This window comes from Triticum dicoccoides, chromosome 4B (genome assembly GCF_002162155.2).
Source record: "Triticum dicoccoides isolate Atlit2015 ecotype Zavitan chromosome 4B, WEW_v2.0, whole genome shotgun sequence".
Taxonomy (NCBI): domain Eukaryota; kingdom Viridiplantae; phylum Streptophyta; class Magnoliopsida; order Poales; family Poaceae; genus Triticum; species Triticum dicoccoides.
This window is the reverse complement of record NC_041387.1, coordinates 656,537,647-656,551,916: the sequence shown is the minus strand read 5'-3', so window position 1 is coordinate 656,551,916 and position 14,270 is coordinate 656,537,647. Positions and strand designations below refer to the sequence as shown.

At 44.0% G+C, this 14,270-nt stretch overlaps 1 protein-coding gene across 1 annotated transcript; it reads left to right on the top strand.

Moving 5' to 3' along the window:
• Positions 1-9,607: 9,607 nt before the first annotated feature.
• On the top strand, positions 9,608-10,903 carry LOC119294205 (zinc finger protein 7-like). The gene is made up of 2 exons (XM_037572441.1): positions 9,608-10,336; positions 10,533-10,903. Exon 1 carries the CDS (start codon positions 9,740-9,742, stop codon positions 10,295-10,297), a length of 558 nt encoding a protein of 185 aa, XP_037428338.1. The 5' UTR covers positions 9,608-9,739; the 3' UTR covers positions 10,298-10,336; positions 10,533-10,903.
• Positions 10,904-14,270: the final 3,367 nt, after the last annotated feature.

The window sequence follows — 14,270 nt, the reverse complement described above, 5'->3', positions numbered from 1 at the left end:
TGTTTTCCGTTTCTTTGATTAAATTGATACTTAAGTACCTAGAAATGATTTTTGGAAAAAATAAAGAGCAAACTATGAGGCAGTTGCAGTTCAAATTTGACCCGCTTTCTACTGAATCGGTGGAAATGAATTTTTAGTTAACTACGACCAATTTTTTAGTTAACTACGACCAATTTAGATGGTCATGACATCGTACGCGTGTACTGCATTTTGATTGGTCTGTGGCATTTCACGCGGATCATTGATGTAACACCGTCGGATGCTCGCGGATCCAACGGTAGTCCTCACCCCAAGCACACCTAAGCCAAAACCCTAGCTCTCCTGAGTCCTCATGGATATTTTCCATCCACCCCCACCTCCTTTCTTTCTCCCCTCGCTCTCTTCTCCTTCCTCTCTTTCCTCCCCTGCGCCGGACGCCCCTCTGCCGCCCGCACGCACCCCTCACCTCCATCGAGACCGCCGGAGACCCCCACCCTCTCCTCTACCCCACCACTGCTGGTGCCCCCAACCTTCTACTTCTTTCCCAAGCGCCTGAAACCCTAGCCCACGATGCAGCCATGGCGATCAAGGTCTAGATCCATGGGCTGGAGTTGCAGCACCGGATGCACCGTCAATGAGGCCCACGCGATCCTCCCCCCTGCACCGTCCGCCTCCTCCCTCCCTTCACCTATGACGAGTCCCTCCGCCCTCGCGATCTGATACAAATCCGTCCTCGCGGGGCAGATCTGATACGATCCGGTCCAGGGCACTGCCATCATGGACCACCACCAGCAGCAAGACCAATGTCTTGCCGGGGGCGTGGGTGGGGTGTTGCGCCCGACCGAGTCCACCCCCTGCTCCCCTGTTGAAAGCACAAGTGCTCCCTGGGTGATTTTGGTAATTAATGACAACATATCTCTTGTTGGACTAACACTTTTATCTAGTATGTTTTCAGATAAGTGAAACAATGAAGTGGCATGGACTAAAGGATGAGGAACCCCTTCCAGATGCTAAGGATAAAAGGATCCGATCAAAAGCTTCAAGCTCAAGACTCTACATTTTATATTTTAGTGATCCAAGATCACATTGAGTCTATAGGAAAAGCCAATACTATCAAGGAGGGATGAGGTGTTGCTTAATGAGGTTCTTGCTTCATAGTGCTTAGTTATATGCTCCAAAACCCTCAACTACTTTCCCACATCCACATGTGACCTAAACCTAAAGTCCAACTCGGCCCCACCGATTCTTTCTATCCGACGCCACAGAGTTCAGATGTCATAGCCACTGCCACAAACCCTAGGCAAATCGGTCTTACCGATAGGGATCTCGGTCTCACCAAGATGGGATTGTAATCTCTCTGTGTATGTCCATTATGAAAATCGGTCTCACCGAGTTTGTGTAATCGGTCCCACCGAGATTACAATGTAAACTCTCTGTTTCCCTTTCGTAACATTTCGGCCCCACCGAAATGAGCGAACCGGTCCCACCGAGTTTATCTGACCAACTCTCTGGTTAGCTTATTACCAAAATCGGTCTCACCGAGTTTGTGTAATCGGTCTCACCGAGATTACGTTATGTCCTAACCCTAACCATATCGGTCCTACCGAGTTGCATGTCGGTCCCACCGAAAACCCTAACGGTCACTAGGTTTACTGAATCGGTCAGACCGAGTTTGTTGATTCGGTCCCACCGAGATTGGTAAATTGTGTGTAACGGTTAGATTTTGTGTGGAGGCTATATATACCCCTCCACCTCCTCTTCATTCGTGAAGAGAGCCATCAGAACAGACCTACACTTCCAACTTACCATTTCCGAGAGAGAACCACCTACTCATGTGTTGAGACCAAGATATTCCATTCCTACCATATGAATCTCGATCTCTAGCCTTCCCCAAGTTGCTTTCCACTCAAATCTTCTTTCCACCAAATCCAAATCCTGAGAGAGAGAGTTGAGTGTTGGGGAGACTATCATTTGAAGCACAAGAGCAAGGAGTTCATCATCAACACACCATTTGTTACTTCTTGGAGAGTGGTGTCTCCTAGATTGGCTAGGTGTCACTTGGGAGCCTCCGACAAGATTGTGGAGTTGAACCAAGGAGTTTGTAAGGGCAAGGAGATCGCCTACTTCGTGAAGATCTACCGCTAGTGAGGCAAGTCCTTCGTGGGCGACGGCCATGGTAGGATAGACAAGGTTGCTTCTTCGTGGATCCTTCTTGGGTGGAGCCCTCCGTGGAATCGCGTAGCCATTACCCTTTGTGGGTTGAGGTCTCCATCAATGTGGATGTACGATAGCACCACCTATCGGAACCACAGCTCAAAAATCACTGTGTCTCCAAATTGCGTTTGAATTCTCCAGACCCTTCCCTTTACATTCTTGCAATTTGCATGCTTTACTTTTCGTTGCTCATATACTCTTTGCATGCTTGCTTGATATGTATTGTGTTTGTTAAACTTGTGCCTAAACTCCACTTAAATTTAGAAAATATAAAAACTGCTACTTTTAGCACCTAGTGTCTAATCACCCCCCCCCCCCTCTAGACACCTCTTCTCGATCCTCTCACCTGTCAAGCCGCACGCACTCCGACTCCTTCCATGCCTGAAATTCTTCATACTGGCTCGGCCACCTCTGATTCTCCCCGTTTGCTGCCTTGCCTTGCAGATGTCGCAGCTCAAGGGCGAGGTCGGTGTCTCCAAGTGTGGCTCTCGTGACCAGTAGCCGGCGTCGTGGACGCTGCTCGCGGTCGACCTGCACAACCTCCTCTCTCACTAGCCCATCATCTGTTGCTCCCACGCCATGGAGCTCACCACCACCGGCGGCAATCTGCTTCTTCCTGTCCATGGAGGTGTGCATCTTGCATTCAAGGTGCCCATCTTCCCCTATCCTCTTGGATTGATTTGATTTGATCCAACCACCATCTTCCGTTCCACCATGATGCTGATGCATGCTTGATTCCCTTCCCCGCGCAATTGCAGCTCACCGACAAAGGTCTCTTCCTCCTGAGCGCCCACACGGAGGAGCGGCAACAACCCTGGATTCGTCTATTGGTCATGTTGATTTCTGCCGAAGGTCGTCGGGCTCTTTAGGTACGTCAACGTCCTGCTCTGGTTGTTGATGTTCTAGTTATGTTGGAGTGTGCATGATTTTATCCATAGCTAGCACTTTAAATCAGATCCATGATTTTGATATGTACTGTTTTGTTCACATTTAAGTATAAGTTAAGCAACCATGTTAAGGGTAACCTGAGAACACTTGCTTATGAGAACGAACTTGACTTCCTATATATAGCCAAGTGAAGATGTACTGTTACTAACTTACTATGGTAATGAATTTTATATATGTGAGATTAGAATTTGAGTGCCATCATTCATCTCATGGTATCTTGTTCTCTGTGATAACTGTTCACTATTGAGTGCAATGCATATACTCTAGTTGTCATGCAGTGCATGTTGTTCCATATTTTGTGGAGAACACCACCTGGAGACTGGTGTTGCTAGGAGACCACGATGCTTAATCTGCATGTGTTTGATTGCAGAGAGGCGCTGGAAGAGCACTCCCCATGGTTGTCTTGAGGAGAACACCACGTGGGAGTCTAGGACTTGGTGGCTAACATTGAGAAGGTCAGGCAGCACCTCGCCATTCCAGAGTGGAAGGAAACTACAAATACATCTTTTGTCAATTGCAATATATACCCAGCTGTAAAGAAACCACTTGAAGAAAATATTTAAGAGAGCCGGCCAGGTCGTGTAGATTTTCTTGCATTTGTGCATAGCTATTTTTTTTTGAAACCATTTTTTGCATAGCTATTGATCATGAATGTTGCAATGCAAGTTATTAAAATAAGATGACACCTCCTAATGCCTTGTCTTTTCATAAACTAGCTAGCTAGCCAAGCATTTCTTTTTTAAGTTTGATACTAGTGTTATTGTTGGAGATATATAGTGGAAAACAACATCTACAGTGGTATAGATTGTTCCAGTCCATGATATGCTTATTATTGAATTAGATGGTCCTAAAGAATGCTCCGCCTAAGCTTTGCTTAGTGGCTGGTCCCATATCCTGAAAATTGCAATGTAGGTGAAAATATTAAACACCTCGTCATGCTTGCAATGGTTTATGCTGAATTGTTTTTTTGTAATCTATCTTGCTATATTGGTTCCAAGTGCTTTAGTGGCACCTCTGAGATAACTCACTTGTGGTTAATTAGTCTCTATCGTTTGTGTTTGTGCATTCTTTTTTCCTGGGCATCATTCATGGCCGTCTAGTAGTCGACATATTTTTGGTTCCATTTAGTATATGCAGGTAGCAGCAACTTAAGTGTAATGGAGTTGTTGTTACTCTGTGCCTGCTTCATTAGAGTTTGCATCATCTCCTTGTTTTTTATAGCATAAACGCCTTCACTATTAATGTTCTAAACCTCCGATCCTGATACTGATTCTATTTGTCTTGATCGAATTACATGCAACATGGTGACTATAGTGCAGGCAGCGCTGTCCATCCTCTTTGAGGCCATGTGTTTAGGTGATTCCTTGGGTAGCCATGACACAACACTGGCTGATTAGTACCCAACGGCATGTTTGTAATATTTATAGGGATTTCCCTTATAGGAATAATTCTCATGGTATTTTTATATGTCCTGGAGCGCATGCTCTTTTTCGGTCTGTACGAAATCTTGATATGGTGTTTTGGCAGCTGGGATATTAGATTGCACTTTGGTATGTGATTTACTCATGTTGGCACTGCTTGTAAAGTGATTATCTTTATGCCCTTGCTACCAGTAGGATGGTCAATACATGATTGCTTTGTAACTTGTCTTTTCTGGAACATTTTGCTTGGTCCTTCAGATCTGACTATGTAATGTAGAAGCTCTACTTTATCCTAATAGTTGTCTTTAGCATTTTGCTACTATCTGTGTGATGCTAAACAATATGCTCTTAATCTGTTGCTATATTCTCAAGTGTTGTTTACCATTTACATTGTTTTACACTTGATATTCACAAATAGTAGTAGTGTCTGGTCTAGATAAGAAAACAAGGGATGATCTATGCAGTTATTGATCTGAATTGTTTGTTTCTGGGCGGTGTAGGATGAGCTGTAGCGGGACAACCTGGAGCGGAAGAACTTCGAGGATAAGATCAAGGAGAACCTGGAGAAGACCACCGACTACCTCATCCTCGTCGGCATGGTTGGATCCTTTGACAGACCCCTCTTTGGCTCCGACCAACTTACTTTTGTCGTTGGCTCGCAGCATTTCTAGGTACAATTGTTTCTTGCTCTCTTGCCCACCATTTAGTTTTTGTTGGAGTGTGCATGGTGGCATCCTGAGCTCGCACTATAAAATATGCTTTGCCTTATTCCTGAGCTGGCACTGCAAATTTTCCTTTGTCTTGTTGATAATGCCATGTCTTATGCAATCAGATTACATTTCTGTTTGTTATGGTAATATTCGTGCTATTGAAATTTTCAAAGTGTGTGCCTTTCATTTCTTTATTTTGATTGTTTCCCTTGTATTCAATATGCTTCTAATGGCTGATCCTTCCAATGCCACGTGTTGTGTGTTCGGGGAGATGGAAGAGGAATAAGATTTATTTTTGTTGAACTAAATTTTCTGTATTCTGTTTTGTTCTACGTATGATTTGATAGTTTTGTATAGGAACAAGTGATACTATTTTGTAGGGCTTTATGGCACGTGATGTAAACATATTTAGTGCTGAATTATGAAATTATCTGAAAAATTTGTTGAAAAGGAGGATCATTTGTATGAATATGGGCCACATATATGTGAATGGGCTGAAAAGAGTACTGGACCAACTCCAAGATTAAATTATTATTCGACTGTATAAAAAGGATGAATGTAAACCAGAAATGGGCTGCACAAAATAGTACCTATATTTTTGAAAGGCCAAATGTGCATAAAAATTGACGGGCTTAACAGTTGGGCTTGGCCCATGTAGCTGACAAAAATTAACAGAAATAAATATACTAAATGGGATGAATTAATGGGCTCGACCCATATAGATACCGAATTGGACCGGGTTGATTCTTATCAATGACTTTTTCATTTGGTCACAATTTTGCCATGTCATCTAGCCACGTCGGATCCGACGTGGTCTGGGCAGACAACCAGCGACCAAAGCAATTGGTCGTAGGATCATGGACCTTTTGTTTTGGTCGTTGCCTTCAACGACCTTATCACAAAGAAGGTCGTTAATTTCCATTAAAGATGGCCAGCTTTTGACCATCTGTTTTTGGTCACAAAAAGGTCGCAAATGAAAAACAATGACCATTCAACGACCAATAGTGATGGTCGCAAGTTGACATATTTCTTGTAGTGCCCGGTTGCTACAATAGCTGGTAGCACCGCGGATGCAAGTTCCCCCCATGGCACGTACTACGTGGAGGCCGACGACGAGGAGTAGTCCGGAGGTCCCAGGCAGGAGGCCCCACCTTTCGATCTAGTGTCGTTGTTTTGCTCAACCTTCTTAAGGTAAAACTTGTCTAACTATGTCTATACTCAGATAATATTTGCTTTGATGACTTGTGTATTTTGGGTCCTCATGGCCCCTGGCTTGTAATCTAAAGATTTATGTTTATGCTTTGTGTCGTAGAGTTGTGTTGTGATATTGACGTGAGTCATCGTTCGTAATCGTGCACGAAGCATGTATGATTAGTGCACGATTATAAACGGGGGCGTCACAAGTTGATATCAGAGCCGACTGCCTGTAGGAACCCCTTCCAAACTCCTTTGTCGATGTTGAGTCTAGACATGAAATAAAAACTATTTTACTAACTGTGTTGTGTGGCTTACTGGCCCACATCACCTATGGGTGGGATTAGGATATTTTGTTCCCCTCCTTTACTCTGGGATTCTGACAACTTTTCTATTCAGATTAAACTTTTACTAACTCTAACTCTAGGATCACACAATGATTTCATTCCGGAGCCCTGATTACTTTCAGTTACCCCTTCGTTTCGCTATACCTTCATCTTCTGAAGTTTGACTCCTTTGAAACATCTTTGCTTTCAGATGGATCCCTCGAGACAGGTCGTGCGCCACATGACGGTTGTTGGAGCCTCAGGCTCACCTGTTGTGCTAGTTGAGATGATGACATACCTGGGTTATCGTTGGCATCCTGAGTACATCGTGTATGAGCAGTATCAGGACTTTAACCAGGAGCAGTACCTTGCCATTGCCCGTATATTCTCGTCAGGATGGCTCCTCCTCTGTTTTGCACACCACTCATGGTGTTAGTGTGACCATTGATATGGCTGTTCACGATGCTGCTTATGCTTCTTTGACACATCCTTGTGGAGAGTATCGGGGCTTAGATAACTCCCCTTTCAGACACATTGCGGCTGCATCCAGTGAGGGTGAAGAGGGACACTATACTGCTGCCTACACCACTCTCACCCACGGGCCTTTCTACCACCAAACCTTGGTCAAGCATGCCGATGGTCTGGATCGAGCTAACCGAGGTCTTCGCTCCAAGTTGTATGCCACCCATGTGCGCCTTTATGACGCTCTGACGCAGTTGCTCCCCTTTGACATATCTGGGCAGCTGCATCGTTCTGTGTTCTACCATGCTAGGACTGTGATGCCCGCTGGTGTCGGTTGGCCTGAGGTTGGAGGCTACACTCCCGCTCGTGGTGCTCTTATGCCACCTGGGCGTCAGCTTCCACACCAGAGTATCCACGGACCTCGGGATCCTGTTAATTCAGTCAGTGATAGTTTAGCCAAACACTCCTTTGTCTAGCTGGTCTGAATTCTGAGAGACTATTATCCCTGACTTTATTCTTCCTCAAGTTGTAAACGATATGTCTATTATACGAGGAAATAAAGTTGTTGATGCTAAAAAAAAGGGTTCAGTTAGGTCGGGCGGGCCACTTTTTTAACACCTTGTATTTGAGGAGTTAAGGTTATAGATGCCCTTATCTATATCTATACCTACTAATAAAGCAAGGTACGTTTCACCAATTTTTTCATCCGTTCACCCATATTATATTTTTTGAAAATTATAAAAATCCGAGGTGGTACTAATTTTCTTATGTTCTGAAAACAAAAAAGGTTTCACCTACTGGGCCAGGTAGTTGCCGCGCGCTACCCTTATGGGTCTTCAGGCGGGCAAGTGGGCCTACTACAGCAAAATCAGTAAAAAATTAATAGGCAAGGTGAAGAATCGACGTCATGACCTCCTATATATACTATGAGTACCTACAGTTACCAACTAGGCTAAGCATCTATTCGTGATTACAATGGAAAGCTTTTGAAAAATATATTACAGATGGAGGACGCACAGGTTCCATAGTTTAATAATCCCACCTCGTCTTATTACATCAAATTCGACCAATTCTTATACGGTCGCGAGTGGCCTGGCAAAAAGAGAACTCAGAAATCAACCAAAATGGAGGAGGTGACTAGATGTGCATGACGTTAAATACAGGAAAGGTGGGTTGCCTTTAATCGTGAGCATGCATGGATATTAATTGGAATAATTTGTGGGATTAAAAGAGGCTATAAGAGGCTGCTTGACATTGAACGGAGATTAAGGGTGCTAGGCAAGAGTATAACTTGTGGGCATGCATGGATATTAGTTGGAACGATTTGTGGGATTAAATGAGGCTATATGAGGGCATACACCCAGCTGTGTATGCATGTGACATTTAAACGGGACTATTACTCTGGGCTTTCCTGACTATAGATAGGAAATCACACGCTAATTTGCGGGATCAAATAGGACATGAGAGGAAGGACTATGCTAATTTGTGGGATGGCAAATAATAATCTGAAAGGCGCATCAATCATGCATTTATTATATTTTTCATTGGGTGTGTCTACCTTAGGTCTCAAAAGGAACTACTAATTTTTAGTGAAGCTATTTTCAGATAGTGCATTGTTTTTGGTGTGGTAAATTTCTTCCAGAGCCGTAAATGTTAAATGCATGGATTGAATTATTTGTCTACCAACACCTACTATAATATTAACCCTGCATGCGACCATGTACAAACTCCTCCCTCACATGGTCTCCTTTAGTCGCAACGGTGATGCCCATAACATTAGCAACCCGAATTGCTGCTTGGCTTGCCATCAGGTGAATTCTCAACATGGTGTTGGAGGAACGTCAGACTATCATCCAGCAAGTGCTATCATGTTCCATGAGTCCCATCTCCAAGAACCATGTTGATCACGCATTTCTGTCATTAGCGACTCTTCTTCTACGATCCAGTTTGTCACTCGGGCAATCCTAATTCCTGACAGCTAGCATTTACTTACTCCATAGTGCAATATGTGTGCTTTAACATAGTTTCATTTTTTTTAAACATAGTTATAAAACTCACGTTGTAACGCACGGGCATATGTGCTAGTAGTGTTCCTATGTGCGGAGCCTTAGTGTTGTCCACGCACGATCAAGAGTATCTCTAAACTGGGTATGCTGTCGTCACTCAGCCTGCGGTCCGCTCTCCCTCCCAATGTGATGTGATCTACTTTCTCCTTTTCTTTTTTGGCAAATGTAGGAATCTATTACTTTTGCGAACGAAACCAGCAGTATACTAGCATTCTAGTACTAGAGGGATCTATTTATACCCATCATATCCCCGGCAGCCTACTCGGCTCCCATTCGTTCTCCTCTGCTTCCCGTCCTCTATATTCCCAATATAGAAGTGCCGCCGCCACCATTATCAGCGATCACCTGTCCCCCATAGTCTTGTGTAGTAGAGGGCCTAAAGTGACACTGCAGCAAAAGCAGTATATATATATACTTGGATGGAGAACACCAAGTCATCGTGGTTCCAGGCGCAGGCAGCGGCAGCGGCAGCGGACCTGACGCTGGCGATCGGGCCGGCAGGCGGCAACCAAGGCTGGGAAGAGAACAAGGAGGCGGTAGCGCCGACAGCGCGCGTGAACGGCAAGGACGTGCGGCTGTTCCCGTGCCTCTTCTGCAACAAGACCTTCCTCAAGTCGCAGGCGCTCGGCGGCCACCAGAACGCGCACCGCAAGGACCGACTCGGCAGCTTCAGCGACCCATACATGTACGGCCCCTACGGCGAAGGCCCCTTCCGCGGAACCGCCGTTGATTCTGGCAGCAGCTGGTCCATGAGCACCTCCGTCCTATCGCACGGCGGTAGCCGCGTGTCGGCGCCGGCGAGCGCTGATGCCAGGACTGAGAGGTGGAGCAGCGCCGCTCCACGCTTTGCAGAGCACGCGCAGGCGCAGCTCCTTGTGGATCCAGCGGCTGGACATGACGGCGCGGTGGACATGCTCAGCACGAGGGCCTCCGTTAGCAGTGCCGGTGAGGAGCTCGAGCTCGAGCTCCGCCTCTAGGATTTCTGGGGCACCAGCACCATGCGTCTACTTGCACAGGTACCTGCTACAATATCAATTTTAACTCTCTACTCCCTCATAGATCTCCCTCTTTGCCGTGATTAATTAAGGTAGCACGCCGTCCATTAGCGCTTGCTTTGCCGATTTCTGTAGCTAGGTGTTGCATTGAAGCGCCAACCTTAATTAATTAACGAATTACACTCCATTATTAATAAACTGCGTGCTCAATTGGCAGGTTTCAATCGAATTGCGCATATCAGCGATATTGGCGGCGAGCCTGCAGTCCGTCGTCGCATCGTTTACTGGGAGGGAGAGCTCTCCATGCCTCAGCGGGACGTTATTTTGTTGTTATTTTGTAGTGAGTGTTTTCTTGTTGCTCGCTTGGTTAATAGAACTTCCTAAAAGAAACTGTTAATACTGTTTCACATATATATATAACAGTGTCCAGAATCCGGACGACTATCGGGCATCAGTAGCAGTAATTACTGATGATTATCGAAGGTTGATGAGTTCTTTCGGCTAGGCTAGGCGTTGATAAATCACTATGCGCGTGATGTAAACGAGTGTGCTTATACTATTGCACGTTTTAGTTTTTTGGGTCAGGAATCAAGGGTGTGGCATGATAACCCCCTGATTTCCTGATTCCGCTAGTTTAAAGCATGTGATTGTTAGTTAAATAAAGTTGCCAAAGTTAAAAAAGAAAAGAAAAGGAAAGTGTTAATATGGAGTTTTGGACTCCAACAGGGAAATATCGATGTATGGAGCATATAACTAACACACTATACCACTCCTTTGAAGTTTGAACCGTTTGCCCCTGTTTCATTTTTGTTTTGTCGCATGGAAGACCGATAATACATTCTGCTGCTAAATTGGGCAAGAGAGGAGTTGCCAATGTTGGGTTCTAGAAACATATGAGAAAGCAGACATGAAATAGACACACACTCACACACATACATATTGATTGTGGTTCTTCTCTTTCTTATTTAAATCTTAGAAAGATTAGAGGTGTACAATTGTGTAACCTACCTATGATTATACACACCTGTTAGTACATAAGTAAGAGTAACCTAGCTCTGTTTACCTGTAAGCAACATGTGCCTTGCACATGAGAGTAAGTGCAGCCCGATATCGACATACTCCCTCCATCCACATATATAGGGCCTAAGTGTTTGCATTAAGAAGAAGAGAATTGGCCAGTTTATATGGAAAACTGGCCGAAAGCCGATACAATGAAACACAAACAAGCCCAGGGGCTGCGTACCCAACGAGCCGACTTCCCTGTCGCCCAAATGACCAGAGTTTCCACCCTACCACACGACCCGGAGCCGCCACTCCGGCTTACAAACCTCAGCAACTCACACACATCAGCCCTGAGGCCACACTCCACATGAGCCACCCCAAATAGTGGATGGAGGGAGTACCACATTATAATAGGCTAACATATAAAATTTAAATAACATACCAATGACATTTAAGAAGTAGGTTTTAAGTCGCATCGCTCATCCCATTGGATTTTGAAATTTTTAGTACAGAATATTTGAGGACTAAATGGCATATACTACACAAAACTCATGTGAAATTTATATGGATAGCTGAGTGCTCCATCTGCAAAAAGGCTGGACTTTAGAAAGATGTTGCCATAGAGTAAAATACATCTGCAAAAAGACTGGACTTTAGAAAGATGTTGCCATACAGTAAAATACATGTTACTCCCTCCGGTCCAAAATAAGTGTCGTAGATTTGAACTAGGTTTAGTTCAAAACTGCAAAACATTTTATGGATCGGAGGTAGTAGTTCTTTTGGAAGAAAAAACCTTGGGAGAAGTAAAGTATGGAAGAGTCTGTGGGGTGGCCGTTTTGGCTCTGCGGGGCAACCTTGGGAGAAGTAAAGTATGGAAGAGTCTGTGTGGTGGCCGTTTTGCCTCTGCGGGGCATGCGCTCCATGATGACAGTAAATTCGAAATAAATAGTAAATATTTTAAAAAATTCTAATTTTTTTGTAGATGTTCCTGTAAGTGTAACAAGCGTTCTTGTTAATTTTCATGTGAAACGGGATACAATGTGTCGTCAGTGAAAAAACAAAAATAAGTGTAACATTTAGCGTAAGACTGTTTTTTTTTTTCATTTTTGCACAGTCAAAATGCTTAAGCTTTTCCCCTAAAAATTTGCAGGTAGCATTAGGATGTGACAATGAACACATTTTTTTTGTCATTTACAAAAAAGCATTTTTAGTGCACAAGAGCATATGTTCCCAGGAGCCGAATTGGATTTCCGAGAGTTTGGAGCAAATAAGAAGTGTACGTGTTATGTGCATATACTTAGAGACATAATGTACAAGTGTGTAAATTTTCAGGACGATACATTAAAGTGTGTGCTACACCAAAAAAAAATCTGCTACTTTTTCGTACATGCACTATTCATCCTCAAAGTCCATCATTTTTCTTGCACAGCTCACATTCCAAGGTATTTCATCTTGAAAAATTTCACACATACACATTACATCTTTGTATACTTGTACAAATTTTTTCAGACTAAGTTTGAAATTTTCAAAAAAAATAATGGCCTCCATTGAGGCCGATCTCCAAAACGCCCTACTCGTACGATAGGTAGTCCCTCCGTCTCATAATATAAGATCGTTTTTAAACCACTAGTGTAAAAATGCTTTTATATTATGGGATAGAGAGAGTAGTGTTTTTTGCGGGCCATAACATTTTCGATGGAGTAGCTATAGCCCCATAACTCAGCGAGCCATTCTACTAGTTTTAGTTCTCAATAGCAAAACGCTTGGAATAATGTACTATTCTCATCGAGTATCTCATGCATTAAGAAGAACTGGATTGTGATGTTTTTTTTTGTCGAGTTCGCTACATATAATATGAGTGGTTAGTTGTGGCCCTAACTGTAAAACGGAATATACTAGTTAAAAAATTAATTAATCAACCATCGTGCTGGATCATGTCCTTCATGGTATGGAGAAAACCTCTATTAATTTGCTATTTTGCTGAAAACTGAGCAACACACATAGTAGTACGTTGGCCTTTGAGCTGCGCGAAGAGGGACACAGGTCGACATGCTTCATCTATTGGTGTCGCCATATGATGATAATAATATGTACTGTACTAAAAAGGTTCTGTGGCGCATATGCTAGCAGACTAGCCACAATGGAGAGTAACATACATTAGTAACATACACATATCCCTAGACTATGTTACTACCTCAATAGTGGGTAGTAACATGAGTATGGTAACATGCAAAACTTCATTTATTAGGTTATAGACTCATATTGCATTGGGACATGTGATGTTACAGTAACTAGTTAAGTAACTAGTATTACATCTCTCCTCATTAACTCGTTGCCACATAAACAAATTTGCTGAGTTGGACTCGATGTTACTACCGAAGTTACTTCCACTGTGGCTAGTCGCAAGGACAGCATGCATGACGCATCACAGATACTGCTGCTCCAGGCCAACTGTGGTGTCACTTGGCGTACTACCATTGGCACCAATTATGACAGTGGCGGTCACACTGCACTGCCATCAGCGTCGCCTAATTAATTGGCAGGTCCAGTAGACCACAGCTCCACTCTGAGCGCAACCGCGCAACCGGACCCCCACCGCACCAAGTGCATTTGTCGCATTGACAGTACGGAGTGTCTCCTCTAGTCACATGGGTGGTGTGACAGCTAACATAAATGGAAAAAGACCTCCTAGCTTGTCCGCAAGCATGCTGGCAACTAGACGCGTGTCGAAACGTAGGGGCATACCAAAGCACCCGGCAAATGAGAAGACGCTTCTGAGGGCATCTTCATCGTGGATGGTCAGACTGTGTGATTCGGATGTGTCGTGCTATCCAACGTAGTTCTGTATCGATTCGCTCGGTTGTTCAGATGCATCTTTTTTCTTCGTGGACCCTAGAATAAGGATGGCAATGGATTGGGTTTGGATCGGAGTGAACAATATCAAATCCATATC

What these genes read in the sequence shown, in the direction of transcription:
- LOC119294205 (XM_037572441.1), top strand. Translation starts at nt 9,740, where the DNA reads ATGGAGAACACCAAGTCATCGTGGTTCCAGGCGCAGGCAGCGGCAGCG.